This window comes from Coregonus clupeaformis, chromosome 30 (genome assembly GCF_020615455.1).
Source record: "Coregonus clupeaformis isolate EN_2021a chromosome 30, ASM2061545v1, whole genome shotgun sequence".
Taxonomy (NCBI): domain Eukaryota; kingdom Metazoa; phylum Chordata; class Actinopteri; order Salmoniformes; family Salmonidae; genus Coregonus; species Coregonus clupeaformis.
The window spans coordinates 4,128,493-4,153,973 of NC_059221.1; the positions used below are offsets into that span (position 1 = coordinate 4,128,493).

At 45.0% G+C, this 25,481-nt stretch overlaps 1 protein-coding gene across 1 annotated transcript in view; it reads right to left on the bottom strand.

Moving 5' to 3' along the window:
* Nucleotides 1-25,481, bottom strand: part of LOC121545933 (MORN repeat-containing protein 1) — a 136,056-nt gene that overhangs the window by 91,507 nt on the left and 19,068 nt on the right. Inside the window, exons 7-10 of the mRNA XM_041856859.2 lie at nt 23,872-23,968; nt 2,468-2,578; nt 2,117-2,243; nt 1,062-1,273 (exon numbers count right to left, since the gene is read on the bottom strand). Of these exons, the coding sequence (XP_041712793.1) occupies nt 1,062-1,273; nt 2,117-2,243; nt 2,468-2,578; nt 23,872-23,968 (547 nt within the window). The remainder of the gene's footprint in view (nt 1-1,061; nt 1,274-2,116; nt 2,244-2,467; nt 2,579-23,871; nt 23,969-25,481) is intronic.

Below are 25,481 nucleotides of genomic sequence, written 5' to 3' on the forward strand. Positions count from 1 at the left end.
AAAGTGGCATTTAGCTGAGATTAATGCTGTTGATCAAATACCTGTGCCGTCTGAGGCGTCTGAATTGTGGAGAGCCTTTATTTAAACGGGGGCAACTTAGATGTGATATGTCGCATGTGTCGCAATGGTTTGAGCTATTGAATAATTTATTGGTTAAAACAGTGTCGGCGACACATGGTATGGTAGTGAGTGGATACGACGAATATAATTTTTCGGGTTTGTTCACAAGCTTTTCTATAAGAGAGACAAAGTATGTCCTGTGTTTGCGATCAATTAAATAAATTAAGACATTTCGTTTTGATACATCAACCACAACATTTTACCACCAAGACCTCTGTAGCTGATTGAGACGTCTGTGAAGCCAGATAGACTTGAAACGCTCCAGAAAATGGGACCTCCCTGAGGAAAATCCTAAGTAAAGTACATTACAGTAGCCGAAACATTAAAGACATGTTTATAGGCACACATACTGGTAGAGACTCTGCTCTCCAGGCATCTTCTGCAAAGAAGCCATTTTTTCCCCCCGCTTCAGCCAGGGAGAGCCACAGGCTCTGAGGCAATTGGCCTAGTAATAGGCCCTGATATTAGCGGTTTGAGAGAGAGAGAGAGAGAGAGAGAGAGAGAGAGAGAGAGAGAGAGAGAGAGAGAGAGAGAGAGAGAGAGAGAGAGAGAGAGAGAGAGAGAGAGAGAGAGAGAGAGAGAGAGAGAGAGAGAGAGAGAGAGAGAGAGAGAGAGAGAGAGAGAGAGAGAGAGAGAGAGAGAGAATGTGTGACAGAGAAAAAAGAGAGAGAGAGAAAGTGCATGTGTGAGAGAGTGCGGCAGAGGGAGAAATAGACAGAGAAAAAAGAGTGAGAGAGAGAGAAAGTGCATGTGTGAGAGAGTGCAGGAGAGGGAGAAATAGATAGAGAGAAAAATAGAGACAGAGTGAGAGAAAGAGTGAGAGAGAGAGAGAGAGCGGGAGAGTGTGTGTACAAATAACAGAAGGCCCAGTAAACAGAGCGAGAGAGCGAGAAAGGGCGGCGTGGCGAATGACTTGCCGTGACTATCTCACTATCCCTTACCATCCAGGTAGCTGGGGGTGCCCCCCCCGAGTGGCCGCCCGTCTGATCCGCTTCCAGACTCCCACTCGCCCTCGGGAAGCAGTGGCGAGTCAGCCTGCGCTGAGCCTGATTTAGCCGCCACCGCAGCCACGGCTAGGGGGGCTGCAGTGCCTATGGAGTCCTGGCTTTCAAAGGCTCTCTCCATCAAAGGGTAGCTGACAACCTGAAAGCCACTGAGTGGGGGGAGAGAAAGAGATAGAAAATAGGGAGAGATAGAGGAGGAGCGAGTGAGAGAGAGAGAGAGAGAGAGAGAGAGAGAGAGAGAGAGAGAGAGAGAGAGAGAGAGAGAGAGAAAGAGTGAGAAGGAGCAACAAGGAGAAATAGGTAGAGAGAAAGGCATAGAACGGGTAGAAAAATAGTGTGACAGAGCGAGTGAAAGAAAAAGATAGGGGGAGAGAGACAGAGAGCGCGAGAGATGACACATCCGTGTAATGAACACAGCTCCCAATCCCTAGACCATGCCAAGAGAACTAGAGACCATGCCATTTAAACACAGCACATCCTGCCAAACATGGGACAAAAAAAAGATGAACAAACATGGGCATGGCGGAAGCAGTGGAAACATGGAACTACGTTGGAATAAAGTTGGCATCATAGAGATAATACGCTAGAGTGGCTAATGTCATAGACCTGCATAGCTCTAGAACAGGGATAGGCAACATCAAGGCTCGAAGGCAACATTGGGACTTGGAAATTGAACTGAGGGACGCAAAAACAAATGTGGACCGATTTGTTTGTCAAAATGTATTTGAGGCTGGGAAAAAAATACAGTTATTTCAAAATACATAGGTCCATTCAAAAATATATATATATATATATATATTATATCAGGTTTTAGACATTCAAGTGTTGTTTCCCCAATTTATTTATTTTTACTAAATTGACCGCCGACCATATTTAATCGGCTTGCCGGCCGCATCCACCTTGTTGCCCATCCCTGCTCTTATGTGCTGTAAAGGCAGCCATCTTGGTCAGGGATAAATTCTCTATTTAATTATATGGTTGGCATAACCTACAACGGTGTGGGGATGGGGGTTTCCTTGATGTCTTCCATCATCTTCAACAGGCTCGCTGGAGTTGTCGAAGGGGAGAGATCACAGAGTCTGATAGCAGTTGATATTTGTAAAACTCTGCCGTTTTCACCTGGAAATAGAAGCGAGATTGTACATGGTTAACAGTTCATACTTCTTAATCAAATGTACACATTGTATGTTTAAAAACGGCATTATTGTGTAACAGTCAGTTTTGAATATTCTGTTCACTTTCTCAATTTACTGAATTGAAATGGAATTTACCCAATCCCCAACCCTGGTAACCGTCAATTAAACTCTGTGATATTCCTATCTGGCGTCCATTTTGTGTCTCACCCGTTGTCTTCTCTCCCGCCTCCGTCTGCAGTTGCACTTCCACGCAAAATGGAGACTCTTGGAAGACCTCCAAGACATCTCCTCCCTCTATCACAATTTTCGACGCGCCACCTGTCGTGGTATACAAATGGGCTTCAATGAATAATCAAGGTCATTCAGTTTTTCATGCACCACATCGCCAAAGAGACTTCTTTTCAATACCACTCGACATCCAAAACCACGCTCTCATTAAAACCACTTGATCGGAGCTACACTGAGACGGGTCAACATGTTAGTGTATAACAAAAGGAAACTAGCTATCTCGCTCCTTTTCTGTTCTCTCTCTTACTCTCTCTCTATCTTCCCCCTCACTCTCTACTTTGAGTAAACTCTCTTTTGCTTTCTCTCCCTCTATTGGTTTTTCTCTCTCTGTCCCTCTCCCTACCTCTCTCTCCCCTTCTCCTCTCTCTCTCTTTCACTCTCTCTCTCTGTCTCTCTCTCTGCCCTCAGTAGGATAGGTAATTAGCATATGTCACTGTTCTGAGTCGTCTCAAAGCGCCTGCCAGGTCCCACCTCATGAATAGATCCCATCTACATCCCATCCCCGACCATTAGTTGGCATGCAGATCAGACGACTCCATTAACAAACCGTCATGTCATGTCAAGGAAGTCATCACGCCACGTCATGTACACTCATGTACAGGCGCTTCAAATCTACCAAGAACAAAAACAGACGCCGACAGTCGAAGAGCTGGGCCCGTATTCATAAAGCATCTCAGAGTAGGAGCGATATCTAGGAACAGTGTTGCCTTCTCACAGTCGTGATCATAATGAATACGATTACATGGACCTGATCCTAGATCAGCACTCTGAGACGTTATTAATACGGGCCCAGGAAGTTGTGTGTGGTGCACGGGGCATTGCCATGCAGGACGGTACACTGGCTTAGCATTCAGTAGTGGGCGCCACTAATAAGATCCATCATCAATCTGCCATCTCCTAGTGCCAAGAAGCACTATGTGTACTATCCACGTTGGGCATTAGCATTCAACGTAGGGTGCGATGCATAGTAGTCTTATGATTGGAGATGATCACCCCAGAGTTGGGCGCCTGGTGAAAACAACGGACAGAGAAGAGAGGTAGATCAATAACGTTGGGAGTGATGGCTCCTCATTGACAGCACGCATTACCGAGAAGAGCAAACAGATGCCACAACCTTCAGAATCCTAATCGGAGCAATTTACACCCTTGTCAGCTCAGCTCTGGTTCAAATGAATCAGGCGTAAGTAACCTGCCTCCTCCAACATGTGCATGTTTGCATGTACACATGCACGCACGCACACACACACACAAACGTACATGGGTATGCACATGTTCGTTGCGTAACACACACCCCGTCTCCCCCAACACGTGTATGTGTGCATGTGTACATGCACGCACGCCCACACACACGCACCACACACACACACACACACACAGGAAATCCCCCGATGGGAGTGATCCCCACCCCACACCTGTCTCACCCTGAGCAGCAGCAGCCTGCCAAGGAGAGGAGACATCAAGCCTGCTTGAAAAAACGGTTAGCTGGAGCTGGTCTGAGCAGTTGGCTGGATATGCCCTCACCCGCTAGTACTTAATGCTGATTGGTTTTGGTTCTGCCCACTATAGTGCTGTCCGGTTAGAACGTGATGTTGAGGCCCATTACTGTAACTTGGTCACCACCACACACACTCACGCGATCACAGCTGCTTCCATTTGAATATGTTTTATATGCTTGTGAAGCATTTAAAACATCTTCAAATGGAAGCAGCTGTGATCGTGTGTATATGTGCTAGAGCACGAGAGCGGGCTGGATAGGGTCTGTTACAGAAAGTTACAGAAACTATGCAACAGCAGCCTGCTAATAACAGTACCATAAAAAACGATATAAATCACGCGGTAGCATGTGATATAGACACTACTAATATAACAGTCAATGGCCACACTCAATACACAGGTAGCAATGCAGTAGGCTAATGATAATATGGCAATACATGCATGAACAAACAATAGCAGTAGCATTAGCTATAAGCTAACCATGACAAACTAAACTCTCAAACCTCTTAAACCTAACAACTCTGCCTAATCCCGCTAGGGTCAGACATTGCACACACCAATATACATATATACACTAGATTACCAAAAGTATGTGGACACCTGCTCGTCGAACATCTCATTCCAAAATTATGGGCATTAATATGGAGTTGGTTCCCCCTTTGCTGCTATAACAGCCTCCACTCTTCTGGGAAGGCTTTCCACTAGACGTTGGAACATTGCTGGGGGACTTGCTTCCATTCAGCCACAAGAACATTAGTGAGGTCGGGCACTGATGTTGGGCGATTAGGCCTGGCTCGCAGTCGCATTCCAAATCATCCCAAAGGTGTTTGATGGTGAAGCATGATTCATCACTCCAGAGAGAGTGTTTCCACTAATCCAGAGTCCAATGGCGGCGAGCTTTACACCACTCCAGCCAACGCTTGTCATTGCCCATGGTGATCTTAGGTTTGTGTGCGGCTGCTCGGCCATGGAAACCCATTTAATTAAGTTCCCAAAGAACAGTTATTGTGCTGACGTTGCTTCAAGAGGTAGTTTGGAACTCGGTAGTGAGTTTTGCAACCGAGGACAGACTCCTAGATGTTTCCACTTCACAATAACAGCACATACAGTTGACCGGGGCAGTTCTAGCAGGGCAGAAATGTTACGAACTGACTTGTTGGAAAGGTGGCATCCTATGAGGGTGCCACATTGAAAGTCACTGAGCTCTTCAGTAAAGCCATTATACTGCCAATGTTTGTCTATGGAGATTGCATGGCGGTGTGCTCGATTTTTTACACCTGTCAGCAACGGGTGTGGCTGAAATAGCCGAATCCACTAATTTGAAGGGGTGTCCGCATACTTTTGTATGTATATATAGTGTATTTCACAACACATAGATGCTTGATGGACGCACAACACTTCAAGATAGAAAAACAGCATATGAGAGTCCGTCACTACACAACTTGCATCTTCTCGAGATGGCAGGTGAACATATTCTGACTTGAGGTGTGCGGGCCAGAGCCCTGGAGTGCATCCAAGCGCCCTGATTGAATTGAGATAGGTGATTGACAGGTCTGAAGTCAGATAGGTTAAGAGGGCCGGCTGTTTTTACAGCCACCTCTGGATTTCTGGTGGAAATCCACACATTTTAAAAGGCCTCAATGGGGGGGCTTAGTCCTGAAAGAGCCTAGTCCTATCCATCAGGACAGGCAGGGCAGAGAAGCGAAGGGACCAGACAAGGTGGGATCCAGTCCTAGTGTGCATCTGTCCGAACTAGAAGGGTAGCTGTTTACTACGGTCCCTTTGGAGGACCATGGGGGCCAGGAAGGTGCCGGCTCTGAGGCACGTAAGGGGCTTAGGGTCCGCCCTGTGAGGGAGGTGCACGGAGACACAGGGACAGTCCTGGGCAGGCTGCAAACCCAGAGAAGCTGATAACTCAGAGCCTGGCAGAACGGGAGACCCAGAGCCTAGAACTAGGGCAGGAGGTTGGGCGTGTAGCACTGAAGGAGCTGACTGCTTGCCGACTGAGGCTGGTAGCTGTGGACCAACTGAGGGCAGAGGCTGCAGACTTAGTGGGGTAGAGAACCTACAGCCTGGTGGAGCAGTGGACTGAGGGCCGACTAGAGCTGGAGACAGCTTAACTAGAACGTCTGAAGGCTGGGAGCCTAGTGCTGATAACTTTGGGCCTGACAGGGAAAGCGACTCTGACCTGAGAACTCAGCCAGGGAAACTGACAGGGAAACAGACTATGAACCTGAGAGCCCAACAGCTCAGCCTTCAACACCATAGTGCCCTCCAAGCTCATCACTAAGCTCTGGGCCCTGGGTCTGAAACCTGCCCTGTGCAACTGGGTCCTGGAATTCCTGACAGGCCGACCCCAGGTGGTGAAGGTAGGCAACAACACCTCTGCTAAGCTGATCCTCAACCTGGGGGCCCCACAAGGGTGCATGCTTAGCCCCCTCCTGTACTCCCTGTTCACACATGACTGCGTGGCCACGCACGTCTCCAAATCAATCACCAAGTTTGCAGATGACACAACAGTGGTAGGCCTAATTACCAACAATGACAAGACAGCCTACAGGGAGGAGGTGAGAGCCCTGGTGGAGTGGTGCCAGGAAAATAACCTCTCCCTCAACGTCAACAAAACGAAGGAACTGATTGTGGACTTCAGGAGACAGCAGAGGGAGCACGCCTCCATCCACATCTACGGAGCAGCAGTGGAGAGGGTGGAAAGCTTCAAGTTCCTCAGCGTGCACATCACTGACAACCTGAAATGATCCATCCACACAGACAGTGTGTTGAAGAAGGCACAACAGAAATTTGGCTTGGCTCGTAAGACCCTCACAAACTTCTACTGATGCACCATTGAGAGCATCCTGTCGGGCTGTATCACCACCTGGTACGGCAACTGTACCGTCCGCAACAGCAGGGCTCTCCAGAGGGTGGTGCGGTCAGCCCAACGCACCACCGGGGGTACACTGCCTGCCCTCCTGGACATCTACAGCACCAGGTGTCACAGGAATGCCAAGAAGATCATCAAGGACCTCAGCCACCCAAGCCACGGCCGGTTCACCCCGCTACCATCTAGAAGGTGGAGACAGTACAGGTGCATCAAAGCTGGGACCGAGAGACTGAAAAACAGCTTCTATCTCAAGGCCATCAGACTGTTAAATAGTCACCACTAGCCGGCCTCCGCCCAGTACCCTGCCCTGAACTTTAGTCACTGTTACTAGCCAGCTACCACCCAGCACTCAACCCTGCACCTTAGAGACTGCTGCCCTACATAGTCATTGAACACTGGTCAATTTAATAATGTTTACATACTGTTTTACCCACTTCATATGTATATACTGTATTCTAGTCAAGGCTCATCCTATATAACTACTGCTGTACAAACCTTTTCTATTCATATACAGTCAGGGACGGCCTGTTCAATAGGGCGATATGGGCGCACTTACTGCCAAACGGGAAAAGGAAGGGATTTTTTTTCTAATCAATTATATCACGGCAACAGTAGTTATCAGTGTTGTAATCTATACGTCTGATCTGCCACAGTGCCACACTGCCACTAAATGTCGAATCAGGCTAAAGTCGTGCTTCAAATGGCTCCACCCCCTTTTGGGGCGATTTCAGTCAGGTTGAAAATCGCCCAGAACTTCTGTCATAGACTCCCATGTAAAATCTATTTTTTTCAAATTTCAGAGCCTTCAATACAATCTCAATGGGTGTCTGTGGGCTTGCACTTACGCTTCGTCACATGAACGTAACTAAGAAAAGAGAGGGTAGCAGCGTCAATCAATTCACTACTACTATCAACATGGCTAGGCTTCAGTGCAACCTCGATTGTGTCTTTGAAAGAATTTCCTTTTGGTCGGTGAACAAATGAAGATAAATTGGCAACGAAACAATTAGGACCTCCCAGACCAAATTTAATAATTCAACAGGTTTCTACTAAAGGGGGGAAGTCCTACACTGAGGATTTTTCCAAAAATTGGTATGAACGAAAAACCTGGCTAGCAGGCTGCGATGTAGCTAATGCAGTTTTCTGCTACCCCCTGCTTACTCATTCACCCTGAAGGCGGCACGGCAGACAGCACCGCTTGGACAGCGACTGGTGTAACCGACATGCACCATCTTTCAGAAAAGATTAAGAAACATGAGCTGTCAAAGACCCACATGGATAGCTGTTTGAGAATTTCTGCTTTGGGGAGAGTGAATATTGCCACTCAACTGGATGAGGGATACAGGCTAGCTGTCCGCCGCCACAACGATGAGGTTAGCAAGAACCGCCATATCCTCAGCCGGCTAATCCAGTGTGTGAAGTTTTGCGGCGTGTTTGAGTTAGCTTTTGCGAGGCAAAGATGAAACTGAGGGCTCCACCAACCCTGGTATTTTTCTTGGACTTGTCAACTTTGTGGCACAATTAGATGAGGTGTTTGATGACCATCTTAAAAATGCTAAAGTTTTCAAGGGCACATCAAAGACCATTCAAAACGAGCTACTGGAGTGTATGCTAGCGGTCACGAGGGAACATATTGTGGAGGAGGTGAAGTCTGCGAACTTCGCAGCTATCCAAGCTGACGAGACCACGGACGTTTCTACACAGACACAGTTGGTGCTTGTGCTGAGGTACATAGATAGCAAGCACAAAGTGCAGGAGCGATTTTTGAGTTCCTTCCCATCTCGGAATCAACCTCAGTCTCAATCGCCAGTGTACTTTTGGAGAGACTGAACGGTCTTTTTGCCGATGACGAGAAAGTCAAACTCATTGCGCAAGCTTACGATGGAGCCAGTGTGATGAGGGGAGAGAAGGCTGGTGTGCAGAAAAAGGTGCGTGAGCATTTCAAGAATGCCCATTACGTGCATTGCTATGCGCATCAGCTGAATTTGATCATGCAGCAAGCTACTTCTCGCATCAAAAAAGTGAACATTTTCTTTTCCGATCTGAGCGGGATTACAACTTTTTTTCCCGGTCACCCAAACGCACCAGCATTCTTGACCAGACTGTTGCACGAAGACTGCCCAGACCTTCATCCACACGGTGGAACTTCAACAGCAGAGTCGTGAACACTGTCTACGAGAATCGAGACGACCTCATAGAATGTTTTGAAGCCATCCGACGGGTTCATTGGGTTCATTTGACCAGGGCACAGTGAGAGAGGCATCTGGCTACGTGAGGATGCTGCATGATGAAGATTTTATTTTTTTCCTCGCGGCTTTTTCACAAAATCATGCCCCACGTCGACATTCTGTACCAGAAGCTACAGAAGAAGGACATCGATGCTGTCTTTATCAAAAGTGCCCTCGACAGCTTCCAAGCAGTGTGCAGGCCATAAGGTAAGATTAAACAATATCATTCGATCTTTCTCAAAGCAGAGCTTTATTTGAAAATGTATGCATGAAAGGAGACTGCATTTGTGTTTGAAATTACATTATTCTCATTATATATGGCCAGTGGTGTAATCTATTTTATTTTATATACTATGTGTACTGTGCAGTGGTGCTCATAAGTGTATGAACACATTCTAAAGTTGACTAAAAAGAGGAATAAAAAAATAATCTTTTGGAAATTTATCTTAATGACTTAATTAAAAAAAGTTGGAAAATCCAACCTTTATGGACACCAATTTTATTTTCTTTTTTATTCCTCTTTTTAGTCAACTTTAGCATGGGATCATAAGCATGAGCACCACTGTATACTGTGCTGAATATCCAGGCTATGTGAGACACAAAGGCTAACTTAAACACTAAAGACTTTATGCATCCCTGCCCATTTTAAGTGGAACTGAAGTATTTGTACTATACATCATGGATACATTGCATATACCTGTGCATCACATAGACAACAATACTGTACAAAGCCAACAAACACATTGGTCTGTTTGCCTTCAGGGACTCCTCTCAACAGCAGCTGCAAGAAGCAACAGGAGCCAAAAGACCCAGAACAGCTTTGAGAGAAGAGGAGAAGCAGAGGCTGTCTGAAGAGGTCTGCAACACCATCCTGGATCACATCAAAGAAAGGTTCTCTTTCTCTGGCCACCTTGTGAGTGCTACCTTACTGCAAGCAGACATGTTTGAAAGGTACTGCCATTCATTTCCTGATGAGGCTCTGAATGCCACTGTGAATGCATACCCCATGCTGAGCAAGGCAAAGCTCAAGACAGAACTATCTCTGATCTATGAGAATCCTGAATTCAAGGGGAGGCTGTGGTGCACTGGCACTGTACCAGGTTCTCATGAGCTACAACCTCCAGGAGACGTTCTCTGAGACTGTGACTCTGTTGAACATCCTCATAACTACTCCCATGACAACAGCTGAAGCTGAGAGATGTTTCTCAACTTTGACACGAGTTAAGACATTCCTGCGAAATTCAATGGGCCAGGAACGTCTGAATGCACTGGCCATGCTTTCCATGGAGAGGGAACTAGTCCTCAGCATGCCTGATTTCAATGAGAAAGTCATTGAACGCTTTGCTGTATTGAAACAGAGAAGAGAACAGTTTCAGTACAAGTAATGTAGCCTCTCTCTCTTTGTCCCTCCCTCCCTGTCTCTTTAACACACACACGCCCAAATCAGTTCACAGTTGATGTTGTTTAAAATAGTTATTTTTCATTTTAAAAAAGTAAAACAAAAAAAAATATCTGTTCATGTTCATTTTTACAAATCTATACAATTGGCCAGAATATGGTTGTTCATATTTACAAATCTATACAATTGGCCAGAATATGGTTGTTCATTTTTACAAAGCCATACAGATAGCTGTGTTTACCTTTTCTAGAAATTACTTTCAAATTCTGTTTTCAAGCAAAATGTCTATCACTGTTCATTTTCACAAATCTATACAAGAGGGCAGAATATGGAAGTCTATAAAAATGTCTTATTACCAATAACTTGCATCAATGTTTTCAGTAGCCTCTATCAAAAGCTCCTGCTTGCTTGTTGTGAATTATGCTCAGGTGCACATATTTCCAATTCAACCATGAGGCAAAAAAATGTGGTAAAAGCTCTTGTTGATCCTGCAATCTGAACAAATACCAAGATGCTGTATTTTCAGCTGATATTTCATTTGTTTATGGAAATGCATATTGTTTATGCAGTGTTGAGGAATGTGAAAGAACACCCTTGATTATTTTTACTGTGATAACTTATTTTGATTTTGTAAGCCAACACTTTTGAGATCAGTCAATAAATGCTTCTGGTATTGACTTATATGCTGCCCTGTCTTCATGTTGTTGCTGGACATATCTTTTTAAAAATGTGTGTAGGTCACCTAAATCATCAGAAAAATTGCCCCCTGAGAATTTTTTCAGGAGCCGCCACTGCTTCTCGCATCAAAAAAGTGAACATTTTCTTTTCCGATCTGAGCGGGATTACAACTTTTTTTTCCCGGTCACCCAAACGCACCAGCATTCTTGACCAGACTGTTGCACGAAGACTGCCCAGACCTTCATCCACACGGTGGAACTTCAACAGCAGAGTCGTGAACACTGTCTACGAGAATCGAGACGACCTCATAGAATGTTTTGAAGCCATCCGGACGGGTTCATTGGGTTCATTTGACCAGGGCACAGTGAGAGAGGCATCTGGCTACGTGAGGATGCTGCATGATGAAGATTTTATTTTTTTCCTGCGGCTTTTTCACAAAATCATGCCCCACGTCGACATTCTGTACCAGAAGCTACAGAAGAAGGACATCGATGCTGTCTTTATCAAAAGTGCCTCGACAGCTTCACAAGCAGTGTGCAGGCCATAAGGTAAGATTAAACAATATCATTCGATCTTTCTCAAAGCAGAGCTTTATTTGAAAATGTATGCATGAAAGGAGACTGCATTTGTGTTTGAAATTACATTATTCTCATTATATATGGCCAGTGGTGTAATCTATTTTATTTTATATACTATGTGTACTGTGCAGTGGTGCTCATAAGTGTATGAACACATTCTAAAGTTGACTAAAAAGAGGGAATAAAAAAATAAAAAAATAATCTTTTGGAAATTTATCTTAATGACTTAATTAAAAAAGTTGGAAAATCCAACCTTTATGGACACCAATTTTCTTTTCTTTTTATTCCTCTTTTAGTCAACTTTAGCATGGGATCATAAGCTTATGAGCACCACTGTATACTGTGCTGAATATCCAGGCTATGTGAGACACAAAGGCTAACTTAAACACTAAAGACTTTATGCATCCCTGCCCATTTTAAGTGGAACTGAAGTATTTGTACTATACATCATGGATACATTGCATATACCTGTGCATCACATAGACAACAATACTGTACAAAGCCAACAAACACATTGGTCTGTTTGCCTTCAGGGACTCCTCTCAACAGCAGCTGCAAGAAGCAACAGGAGCCAAAAGACCCAGAACAGCTTTGAGAGAAGAGGAGAAGCAGAGGCTGTCTGAAGAGGTCTGCAACACCATCCTGGATCACATCAAAGAAAGGTTCTCTTTCTCTGGCCACCTTGTGAGTGCTACCTTACTGCAAGCAGACATGTTTGAAAGGTACTGCCATTCATTTCCTGATGAGGCTCTGAATGCCACTGTGAATGCATACCCCATGCTGAGCAAGGCAAAGCTCAAGACAGAACTATCTCCTGATCTATGAGAATCCTGAATTCAAGGGAGGCTGTGGTGCACTGGCACTGTACCAGGTTCTCATGAGCTACAACCTCCAGGAGACGTTCTCTGAGACTGTGACTCTGTTGAACATCCTCATAACTACTCCCATGACAACAGCTGAAGCTGAGAGATGTTTCTCAACTTTGACACGAGTTAAGACATTCCTGCGAAATTCAATGGGCCAGGAACGTCTGAATGCACTGGCCATGCTTTCCATGGAGAGGGAACTAGTCCTCAGCATGCCTGATTTCAATGAGAAAGTCATTGAACGCTTTGCTGTATTGAAACAGAGAAGAGAACAGTTTCAGTACAAGTAATGTAGCCTCTCTCTCTCTTTGTCCCTCCCTCCCTGTCTCTTTAACACACACACGCCCAAATCAGTTCACAGTTGATGTTGTTTAAAATAGTTATTTTTCATTTTAAAAAAGTAAAACAAAAAAATATCTGTTCATGTTCATTTTACAAATCTATACAATTGGCCAGAATATGGTTGTTCATATTTACAAATCTATACAATTGGCCAGAATATGGTTGTTCATTTTTACAAAGCCATACAGATAGCTGTGTTTACCCTTTTCTAGAAATTACTTTCAAATTCTGTTTTCAAGCAAAATGTCTATCACTGTTCATTTTCACAAATCTATACAAGAGGGCAGAATATGGAAGTCTATAAAAATGTCTTATTACCAATAACTTGCATCAATGTTTTCAGTAGCCTCTATCAAAAGCTCCTGCTTGCTTGTTGTGAATTATGCTCAGGTGCACATATTTCCAATTCAACCATGAGGCAAAAAATGTGGTAAAAGCTCTTGTTGATCCTGCAATCTGAACAAATACCAAGATGCTGTATTTTCAGCTGATATTTCATTTGTTTATGGAAATGCATATTGTTTATGCAGTGTTGAGGAATGTGAAAGAACACCCTTGATTATTTTTACTGTGATAACTTATTTTGATTTTGTAAGCCAACACTTTTGAGATCAGTCAATAAATGCTTCTGGTATTGACTTATATGCTGCCCCTGTCTTCATGTTGTTGCTGGACATATCTTTTTAAAAATGTGTGTAGGTCACCTAAATCATCAGAAAAATTGCCCCCTGAGAAATTTTTTCAGGAGCCGCCACTGTATACAGTGCCTTCGGAAAGTATTCAGACCCTTTGACTTTTTCCACATTTTGTTAGGTTACAGCCTTATTCTAAAATTGCTTAAATTGTTTTTTTTCATCATCAATCTACACACAATAACCCATAATGACAAAGCGAAAACGTTTTTTTGTTGTTGACATTTTTAATTAAAAAAATACATTTACATAAGTATTCAGACCCTTTACTCAGTACTTTGTTGAAGCACCTTTGGCAGAGAATACAGCCTCGAGTCTTCTTGGGTATGACGCTACAAGCTTGGCACACCTGTATTTGGGGACTTTCTCCCATTCTTCTCTGCAGATCCTCTCAAGCTCTGTCAGGTTGGATGAGGAGCGTCGTTGCACAGCTATTTTGAGGTCTCTCCAGAGATGTTCGATCTGGTTCAAGTCTGGGCTCTGGCTGGGCCACTCAAGGACATTCAGAGACTTGTCCCGAAGCCACTTCTGCATTGTCTTGGCTGTGTGCTTAGGGTCGTTGTCCTGATGGAAGGTGAACCTTTGCCCCAGTCTGGGGTCCTGAGAGCTCTGGAGCAGGTTTTCATCAAGGATCTATCCGTACTTTCCTCCGTTCATCTTTGCCTCGATCCTGACTAGTCTCCCAGTCCCTGCCACTGAAAAACATCCCTACAGCATGATTCTGCCACCACCATGCTTCACCGTAGGGATGGTGCCAGGTTTCCTCCAGACGTGACGCTTGGCATTCAGGCCAAAGAGTTCAATCTTGGTTTCATCAGACCAGAGAATCTTGTAACTTCCGTCTGGCCACTCTACCATAAAGGCCTGATTGGTGGAGTGCTGCAGAGATGGTTGTCCTTCTGGAAGGTTCTCCCATCTCCACAGAAGAACTCTAGAGCTCTGTCAGAGTGACCATCGGGTTCTTGTTCACCTCCCTGACCAAGGCCCTTCTCCCCCGATTGCTCAGTTTGGCCTGGCGGCCAGCTCTAGGAAGAGTCTTGGTGGTTCCAAACTTCTTCTATTTAAGTATGATGGAGGCCACTGTGTTCTTAGCGACCTTCAATGGTGCAGAATGTTTTTGCTACCCTTCCCCAGATCTGTGCCTCGACACAATCCTGTCTCGGCGCTCTACGAACAATTCCTTCGACCTCATGGCTTGGTTTCTGATTTGACATGCACGGTCAACTGTGGGACCTTATATAGACAGGTGTCTGCCTTTCCAAATTATGTCCAATCAATTGAATTTACCACAGGGGGACTCCAATCAAGTTGTAGAAACATCTCAAGGATGATCAATGGAAACAGGATGCACCTGTGCTCAATTTCGAGTCTCATAGCAAAGGGTCTGAATACTTATGTAAATAAGGTATTTCTGTTTTTTTTTTATTATACATTTGCAAAAATGTCTACAAACCTGTTTTCGCTTTGTCATTATGGGGTATTGTGTGTAGATTGCTGAGGATTTTTTTTTTTTACATCCATTTTAGAATAAGGCTGTAACGTAACAGAATGTGGAAAAAGTCAAGTGGTCTGAATACTTTCCGAAGGCACTGTACAGTCCATAATGTCTACACACCATCATATACTATTTATATTCCGGACTCTGACATTGCTCATTCTAATATTTCTATATTTCTTAATTATTTTGGGGATTTGCATGTATTGTTTTGTATTGTTAGGTATTACTGCACAGTTGGAGCTAGGAACATACGCATTTCGCTACACCCGCGATAACATCTGCAAACTATGTGTATGTGACCTGACAGGGAAATTACTCTGGACCTGACAGGGAAACTGATTCTGGACCTGACAGTGAAAATAATTCTGGACCTGAGAGGGAGAACGACTCTGGACCTGACAGGGAAACTGACTCTGGACCTGACAGGAAAACTGACTCTGGACCTGACAAGGAAACTGACTCTGGACCTGACAGGGAAACAGACTCTGGACCTGACAGGGAAACTGACTCTGGACCTGACAGGGAAACTGACTCTGGACCTGACAGGGAAAACGACTCTGAACCTGACAGGGAGAACGTCTGAGAACTAGGAGAGCGGTAGAGCTCTGGGCCTACTAGAGGAACTGGTAACTCTGAACCTAGCTGGGTTAGGGACTTTGGGCCGATTTACTGCAGACCTACAGTAGTACAGGCCTGGAACTAGCACAGTGATAGCAGGCAGGGATGGAGAGGCCCCAACGTCCTGGCTGCAATTGACATCTGTAGTGAATGCAGGCTGTGGCTCCATCCTAGGAGCAGGCGAATAATCCCCCTCTGGCTTGGGCTCTGGGCCAGGAGCTGGAGAGGCAGATGGAGACTTCGTGATTGAACGTTCCAGGACAGCAGACAGTCGAACCTTGGGCACCCAAGTGTCTGCCTCAACTAGCAGGGATCCCCACTGGGATGAGAGGATGACTCCGCAAACGGCAACTAGAATGGGCCCCATGGCAGCAACTGGGTGTGGCTCCACGATTGGAGCTGCAGTCTCCTTAACTATGGCTAGTAAGGTTCTGGCTGAAGGGGTTGCAGATCTTGATGTGGTGGACTGTGTACGGAGTCTTCATCTGATGGGGAGCTGGCCCGCTCTGGAGAGCAGAAGACGTTGGTTGGGGTAGCAACTGGGCCACCTCGGGGGGGATGTGGCGCTCCCGATGCTCTGGTAGATATGACGTAGGCTCCAACCGGGGGGTTCTGGAGTGACGTCAATCTGGTGAGTAAGTAGCTAGGCTACCTTGGGATATAGTGGAAGTCCCAACAGTACCGTGGAGATGATGAACGCTCAGGCCGGGGGCCCTGGTGTAGTGTTTCTCAGAGGAGTAGCCTAGCCGACTCAGGGAGTAGCAGCGGTGATGGCGCTCCCGTGGCAGTGACGATGGCTCGGAGGCCCTAGAGAATGGCCTCCTGATCTCTTCCCTCTCATAGAGCAGCTCCGCGTAGTCCCTCTGCCGCTCCCAACTGGAGAGGGTGTGATCACTCCATGACCACTGAGGAGGCCTGGAGCAGGGCTTGTAGTATCTTGGATGAGAAAGGGGTGTAAGGCCTCGCAGTTCATCCTCCTCAGGTGCGTGACGGTTTCTTGTGGCGGTGTGGGCTGAGGTGGGTGGTGACAGGTGTCTCGTGGTGAGACGCACAAAGTCCTCCTCGGGGTACCTCAAATTCAAAACTATAGCAGGTCAGAATCCGGCTATATGAAGGACCATGAAAAAAAACAGTTGCCACTAAATCAGGCTCGAAGGACCATGAAAAATGGCTAGCTGGAGCTCGTCTGAGCAGTCGGCTGTGAATGCCCTCACCCGCTAGTACACTTGAACTGATTCACTAAGATCTGCCCACTATAGTGCTGTCCGGTTATGTGATGTTGAGGCCCATTACTGTAACTTGGTCACCACCACACACACTCACGCGGACACAGATAGCAATGCAGTTCGCTAATGATAATATGACAATACAAAAGGCATACATGAACAAACAAGAGGGCCAGCCTTTTTTATAATGCTTAAGTCCCAGATCCCTGCCTGCCTGCTTCCCAGAGGAGGAATGCCGTTTCCTGTCAGCCTCAGAGGATGTGAGCGGAGAGGAGCGAGGAGCGTAGCGTGCGTAATTTGGCTGGACTTTCAAAAAATTGGAGCGTTGGCCTTCTCTCTCGCTCCGGTACCGCACGGCCTTGGTCATGCTTTGCACAGCATTTTTCATTTCCTTCATCACTCTTCTTTTAATTAGGCTTTTTTTAAATTCTGATGTATTTATTTAGCCTACCACACCATTAATGCGCAGAGATGTTGATATGAATCTACCAAGAAATAGGTCACACAGCCTGTGTAATTGATAGCAAGACAACGAATGAGCGCATTCAGCAGCACCAGAAACATTTTGATTTTTATAAAGGCTATTGTTAAAAAAAGAGGAGTCTAAGTTTGTAACAGTGCTAAAGTTGTCTATAAACTGTAAAACGTAAACGGAACAGAGCCACAGTTAAAACTGAAGTATCTGATCATCAATAGATTAGAGAAAAGCAAGTAGTTGTTGAAATGTTGAAGCTTCTTACGATAGCCTACTTCAAAACCAAATGGTACATAGTCACAAAAGTGTTTGTTAAATAATCTTTTTAAACAAACATTTGGAGCGGCAGTTTTTTTCCCTGTGAGTGCTGATTGATATTTAGCAGAGGAGGGGAAAGGCCATTGAGCCCTGTAGCAGTGTGCAAAGACCGCTCCATAAACGATGAGTGGGTTTTCCGACCACTCAACTCCGCTCACATGCTCTGCTCCGCCTAAGCCCCAACCCACATCCTCCTCGTACCCCACCTCCCCTCTTCTAGTCCCAGTCCCACACCTGTCCAGGGTCTTGCAACTAGCCCAACACCGACCAGAGGGGAATGAACCTGTGGATGGCTGCGGCAGGTAGGACTATGGAACGTGTTAAAACAGCATTCTCTCTCTCCCCCCCACTGCCAGTAGGCACACTTTCATCCCTCCCGATGGACCATCAATAATGCAATTGGAATCCCTCCCTCCCTCACTCTCTCCATCCATCCTTCCTTCCACCGTCCCTCCACCTTGTCCCTTCCCCGTGTGATTTATACGCTTTCCCAGGGGCTTTCGTTCACTGTGTCAATAACTAACAGGCGGGGGTCCTAGGGTCCCCCCGGTATCAGCGTCCGAGGAAGGCAGCTTAATATTTCACCACCTCAATGGTGAGTCAGTCAGTCATCCAGCCAGTCAGGCAGTCAGTCAGTCAGTCAGTCAGTCAGTCCTCCAATCAGTCAGTCATCCAGACAGCCAGTCAGTTAACCACTCAGCCAGTTAGTCAGCCAGTCAGCCAGCTAGTCAGTCACAGTCAGCCAAGCAGCCACAGAGAAAAAAGAAAAAGGGCTGAGCCTCACTAGACGTATTACTGTATACATTCCTGGGGTGTGTTCCGGAGGGTCGCTTCGATGTAGCTCATAGTGACAAAGGTAAAAGTCTGTTCTACATTATGTAGTTCTACCTGAAATTTCTGTAACGTTGCGCCTTCCTAAATAAGCCTCAGTTTTGACCTGTGACAACGACAATGTGATCCACTCCACAGTCTGAGTGGTGTGTAATTTGTTGGTTTGTGAAATGGCTGAGGCCAGGGTAATAATAATAATATGCCATTTAGCAGACGCTTTTATCCAAAGCGACTTACAGTCACGCATGCTTACATTTTTTTGTGTATGGGTGGTCCCGGGGATCGAACCCACTACCTTGGCGTTACAAGCGCCGTGCTCTACCAGCTGAGCTACAGAGGACCGGTAACCATTAGGAGGACGCTGTATTTATTGAAGTACGAATCTGAAGGATGCAGAGCATCGAGATGTAACAATGGTACAGTTGTAGTTGTCCTCAAAAACCAATCAGGAGATACACATCATAATGGAAGCTCCTTAGATTTTTCTGGATGGAAAAAGGTTGCTGTGCATGCATGCCTGATGATGTAATCTCCATGACAACAGCACACATCCCAGGATTTTGTTATGCCAAGGTGTAGACTGATCATAATTCAAGGCCAAAACACAGCTAAATCAATGACCTACTCAGTCTACTTTACAAGGTGCAGTGTATGGGAGACAGGCTCGTTGCTGTCATGTATGGAATAGGTTAGCCTAGGTAGGTAACATTCTGTTCCTGCTTTGTCGCTGGCTATCCCAAATGGCACCCTATTCCCTATATAGTGCACTACTTTTGACCAGAGCCCTATGGACTCATGGGACTGTGCATTAAAGTAGTGCACTAAATAGAGAATAGGGTGGTAGCCCTTTCCTGCACTCAAATGACCTAGTGGCCTCATGGGTGGAATGTTATTAATATTTTTCATGATTTCATAATTAATCAACATTATTTAAAAACAACAGCCGAAAATCAGGTGTTTCTATGTCAAACGGTTTTGTTATATTTCAGTCTTTTGTGATGTACACTGAACAAAAATATAAATGCAACATGTAAAGTGTTGGTCCCGTGTTTCATGAGCTGAAATAAAAGTTCGCAGAAATGTTCCATACACACAAAAAGCTTATTTCTCTAAAATGTTGTGCACACATTTGTTTACATCCCTGTTAGTGAGCATTTCTCCTTTGCCAATATAATCCATCAGACAGGTGTGGCACATCAAGAAGCTGATTAAACAGCATGATCATTACACAGGTGCACCTTGTGCTGGGGCCACTAAAATGTGCAACACAATGCCAAGATGTCTCAAGCTTTGAGGTAGTGTGCAATTGGAATGCTGAATGCAGGAATGTCCACCAGAGCTGTTGCCAAAGAATGTAATGTTCATTTCTCCACCCTAAGCCGCCTCCAATGTCGTTGTAGAGAATTTAGCAGTACGTCCAACTGGTTTCACAACCGCAGACCACGTGTAACCACGCCAGCATAGGACCTCCACATCCAGCTTCTTCACCTGCGGGATCATCTGAGACCAGCCACCAGGACAGCTGATGAAACTGTGGGTTTTCACAACCGAAGAATTTCTGCACAAACTGCCAGAAACCGTCTCAGGGAAGCTCATCTGCGTGCTCGTCGTCCTCACCAGGGCCTTGACCTGACCTGAAGTTCGGCGTCGTAACCGACTTCAGTGGGCAAATGCTCACCTTCGATGGTTACTGGCACGCTGGAGAAGTGTGCTCTTCACGGATGAATCCCAGTTTCAACTGTACCGGGCAGATGGCAGACAGCGTGTATGGTGTCGTGTAGGCAAGCGGTTTGCTGATGTCAAAGTTGTGAACAGAGTGCCCCATGGTTGTGGTGGGGTTATGGTATGGGCAGGCATAAGCTACGGACAACGAACACAATTGCATTTTATCAATGGCAATTCGAATGCACAGAGATACCGTGACGAGATCCTGAGGCCCATTGTCGTGCCATTCATCCGCCACCATCACCTCATGTTTCAGCATGATAATGCACAGTCCCATGTCGCACAGTCCCATGTCGCAAGGATCTGTACACAATTCCTGGAAGATGAAAATGTCCCAGTTCTTCCATGTCCTGCATACTCACCCATTGAGCATGTTTGGGATGCTCTGGATCGATGTGTACGACAGCGTGTTCCAGGTTCCGCCAATTTCCAACAACTTTGCACAGCCATTGAAGAGGAGTGGGACAACATTCCACAGGCCACAATCAACAACCACATCAACTCTTTGCAAAGGAGATGTGTCGCACTGCATGTAGCAAAAGGTGGTCACACCAGATCCTGACTGGTTTTCTGATCCACACCCCTACCTTTTTTTTAAAGATATCTGTGACCAACAGATGCATATCTGTATTCCCAGTCATATGAAATCCATAGATTAGGGCCTAATGAATTTATTTCAATTGACTGATTTCCTTATATGAACTGTAACTCAGTAAAATCTTTTAAATTGTTGCATGTTGCATTTTTGTTCAGTACAGTGCCTTGCAACAGTATTCATCCCCCTTGGTGTTTTTCCTATTTTGTTGCATTACAACCTGTAATTTAAATTGATTTTTATTTGGATTTCATGTAATGGACATACACAAAATTGTCAAAATTGGTGAAGTGAAATGAAAAAATAAAATAACGGAAAAGTGGTGCATGCATATGTATTCACCCCCTTTGCTCTGAAGCCCCTAAATAAGATCTGGTGCAACCAATTACATTCAGAAGTCACATAATTAGTTAAATAAAGTCCACCTGTGTGCAATCTAAGTGTCACATGATCTGTCACATGATCTCACTATATATACACCTGTTCTGAAAGGCCCCAGAGTCTGCAACACCACTAAGCAAGGGGCACCATCAAGCAAGCGGCCTTTGAAGACCAAGGAGCTCTCCAAACAGGTCAGGGACAAAGTTGTAGAGAAGTACAGATCAGGGTTGGGTTATAAAAAAATATCAGAAACTTTGAACATCCCACGGAGCACCGTTAAATCCATTATTAAAAAATGGAAAGAATATGGCACCACAACAAACCTGCCAAGAGAGGGCCGCCCATCAAAACTCACGGACCGGGCAAGGAGGGCATTAATCAGAGGCAACAAAGACACCAAAGATAACCCTGAAGGAGCTGCAAAGCTCCACAGCGGAGATTGGAGTATCTGTCCATAGGACCACTTTAAGCCGTACACTCCACAGAGCTGGGCTTTACAGAAGAGTGGCCAGAAAAAAAGCCATTGCTTATAGAAAAAAATAAGCAAACACATTTGGTGTTCGCCAAAAGGCATGTGGGAGACTCCCCAAACATATGGAAGAAGGTACTCTGGTCAGATGAGACCAAAATTGAGCTTTTTGGCCATCAAGGAAAATGCTATGTCTGGCGCAAACCCAACACCTCTCATCACCCCGAGAACACCATCCCCACAGTGAAGCATGGTGGTGGCAGCATCATGCTGTGGGGATGTTTTTCATCGGCAGGGACTGGGAAACTGGTCAGAATTGAAGGAATGATGGATGGCGCTAAATAAAGGGAAATTCTTGAGGGAAACCTGTTTCAGTCTTCCAGAGATTTGAGACTGGGACGGAGGTTCACCTTCCAGCAGGACAATGACCCTAAGCATACTGCTAAAGCAACACTTGAGTGGTTTAAGGGGAAACATTTAAATGTCTTGGAATTGCTAGTCAAAGCCCAGACCTCAATCCAATTGAGAATCTGTGGTATGACTTAAAGATTGCTGTACACCAGCGGAACTGTCACGCCCTGGCTCTGGGACTCTGTTATGTTGAGCCAGGGTGTGTAGTTTCTATGATTTTGTGTTCTAGGTTCATTATCTAGCTGATGTGTTTTCTATGTTGGCCGGTGTGGTTCTCAATCAGAGGCAACGTGAATCAGCTGTTGATTGTTGTCTCTGATTGGGAACCATACTTAGGCAGCCTGTTTTCCACAGTGTTTTGTGGGATCTTGTTCCGTGTATGGTTAGTGTCTGTTACCTAGGACTTCACGTATCGTTTTGTTGTTTTGTTTCGTGTGGTGAATCAATAAAAGTATGTTCACTCATCACGCTGCGCATTGGTCCACTGTGTTCGACGATCGTGACAGGAACCCATCCAATTTGAAGGAGCTGGATCAGTTTTGCCTTGAAGAATGGGCAAAAATCCCAGTGGCTAGATGTGCCAAGCTTATAGAGACATACCCCAAGAGACTTGCAGCTGTAATTGTTGCAAAAGGTGGCTCTACAAAGTATTGACTTTGGGGGGGTGAATAGTTATGCACGCTCAAGTTTTCTGTTTTTTTGTCTTATTTCTTGTTTGTTTCACAATAAAAAATATTTGCCATCTTCAAAGTGGTAGGCATGTTGTGTAAATCAAATGATACAAACCCCAAAAATCCATTTTAATTCCAGGTTGTAAGGCAACAAAATAGGAAAAATGCCAAGGGGGTGAATACTTTCGCAAGCCACTGTATTCACTCCGGGGTGTGAATACTTATGTAAATTAGATCTTTCTGTATTTTATTTTCTATAAATTTGCAAACATTTCTAAAAACATGTTTTCACTTTGTCATTATGGGGTATTGTGTGTAGATAGGTGAGAGAAAATAAATATTTAATACATTATGAATTCAGGCTGTAACACAACAAAACGTGGAATAAGTCAATACTTTCGCAAGCCACTGTATATAAAGTGTAATATTGAGATGCAAACTCAAAATCTATATCTGACATGGTACAGATGTCTTCTTTTTTTTAAGCCCATAACCATGTGCGTGAGGTATATACTTTTGTTTCAAAGTAGATTTGTTTAAGACTACCAAGAAACACTGTGTGACCCTGATTTAGCCCACTGCAGTAAAAGGTAACAACTGCATCCCAAAAGGCACCCTATTCCCTTTTTAGTGCACTACTTTTGACCAGGACCCATAGTGTTATTGTCAAAAGTAGTGCACTAAATAGGGAATAGGGTGTAATCTGGGATGCACTGTCTTCTTGGACTGGGCCAGAGCCATTAGTCTAGTCTTGTTGAATGGCTGATTTTAGGCCAATAAGCTCTCAACCTGTTGCTTAAACCCATTTTATCCTTACTGATCTATTAGATGGGCCTTTAGGGGTAGAGTCTAGGGGTTGATTTTGGACTTGGCAGACAGCCTGACACCCAGGCTGTGTGTGTGCATTTGCGTGCGTATGTGTGTAGGTATATTGCGGTCCTACTTACCTAGCGGTCTGCCGTTCGTCCACACCCCTTCATAGATAATCCCAGAACAGTGGATCATGGTCCCCTGGCCATTGAAGAGGTTATTACGCCATTGGCCCTGTTAAGGAGATTGTATTTTAGGTTTGAGGCATTATATTTATACTACTGTATTATTCTTAGAATACAATTGGTTAAGAAACAAGGAAGTGGCGCAGTGGTCTAAGGCACTGCATCGCAGTGCTAATTGTGCCACTAGAGATCCTGGTTCGAATCCAGGCTCTGTCGCAGCCGGCCGCGACCGGGAGACTCATGGGCGGCGCACAATTGGCCCAGCGTCGTCCAGGGTAGGGGAGGGAATGGCCGGCAGGGATGTAGCTCAGTTGATAGAGAATGGCGTTTGCAATGCCAGGGTTGTGGGTTCGATTCCCACGGGGGGCCAGTATAAAAAAAAAAAAAAATGTATTCACTAACTGTAAGTCGCTCTGGATAAGAGCGTCTGCTAAATGACGTAAAATGTAAAAATGTAAAAAGACATGCACATCAGGAGACGCTGAAAGCCATACCTCTGAGATAATATAGAGGGGAGGAGTGTGTGTGTGTGTGTATGTATGTTTGTGTGTCTGTGAAAGTAAAAGAGAGAGAGAAAGAGAGAGGGAAAGGGAGACAGAGAAAGAGAGTGTCAGTCAAACAAATTCAGGGGGATCAATGCACAGACTTTGCCTGGCAGATCCAAGGGAGCCCCAGACTCAAAGCTCTCGAACACTACTTCAAAGTGGTGACACGTCCATTAGAATTTCTAATTCTGATCGCATCGACAGGCCTAAGGCTATGGCACAGGCAAAAATGTGCAGAGAAAACTAGGCCACTGCTCAGTGAGAGAGAGAGAGAGAGACTACCAAGGGTATTTATTCTACAGAATGCACCTTTTCCTTTAAACCTAATGAAAATAATAATGATTTATGTCAATCATAACCTTCGAATGTCTTGAGGCCTTGAGAGGTGGTGTAGATAGAAAGTTATTCAACAGGATACAGTACAGTAAAGAAATGGACCATGTTCAGTAGGAATTTTGATGACCTACCAAGGGGAAGAATTTGACGTTTGACTGCAACCTTGTAATTGAACGTTTGCGTCTTTTGGACAACCGTCACATGTTGGTGAACTACGTTGTTCATTATCATCTTTCCAAATGAATTTTTTTTGTAATTATCTTCACCCCCTCAGTTGACAGCATATTCGCCTTAAGTAGCCCCGCCCAGTTGACCCAGTTCCATTCGAACGCGATTGTGTTTGTGTTTCCGTTTCACAACTTCCGTCAACGCTAGCGAATTACATCAGAGCGGTGGCTAGCTAATAATTAAAAAACGTGCATCATTAACACATCTTAACAAATACACAAAAACAAAACATGGCTCACATTTGGGAACACGCACAAATGGCTTTTCGGAGGTCGGATGGTATCACCGTACCCCATCCGTCCATGATAAATAATTGGGTGGATGACATGATAAAATGACCTGAAATTACGTATGAGGACATTTTTAATTACTTCGTGCTGTCCTTGGGAGTGGATGGTTCCACTATGAAAAATTACAAGAGTACAGAGGCCTATCAGTACCTCCACAGTGGTA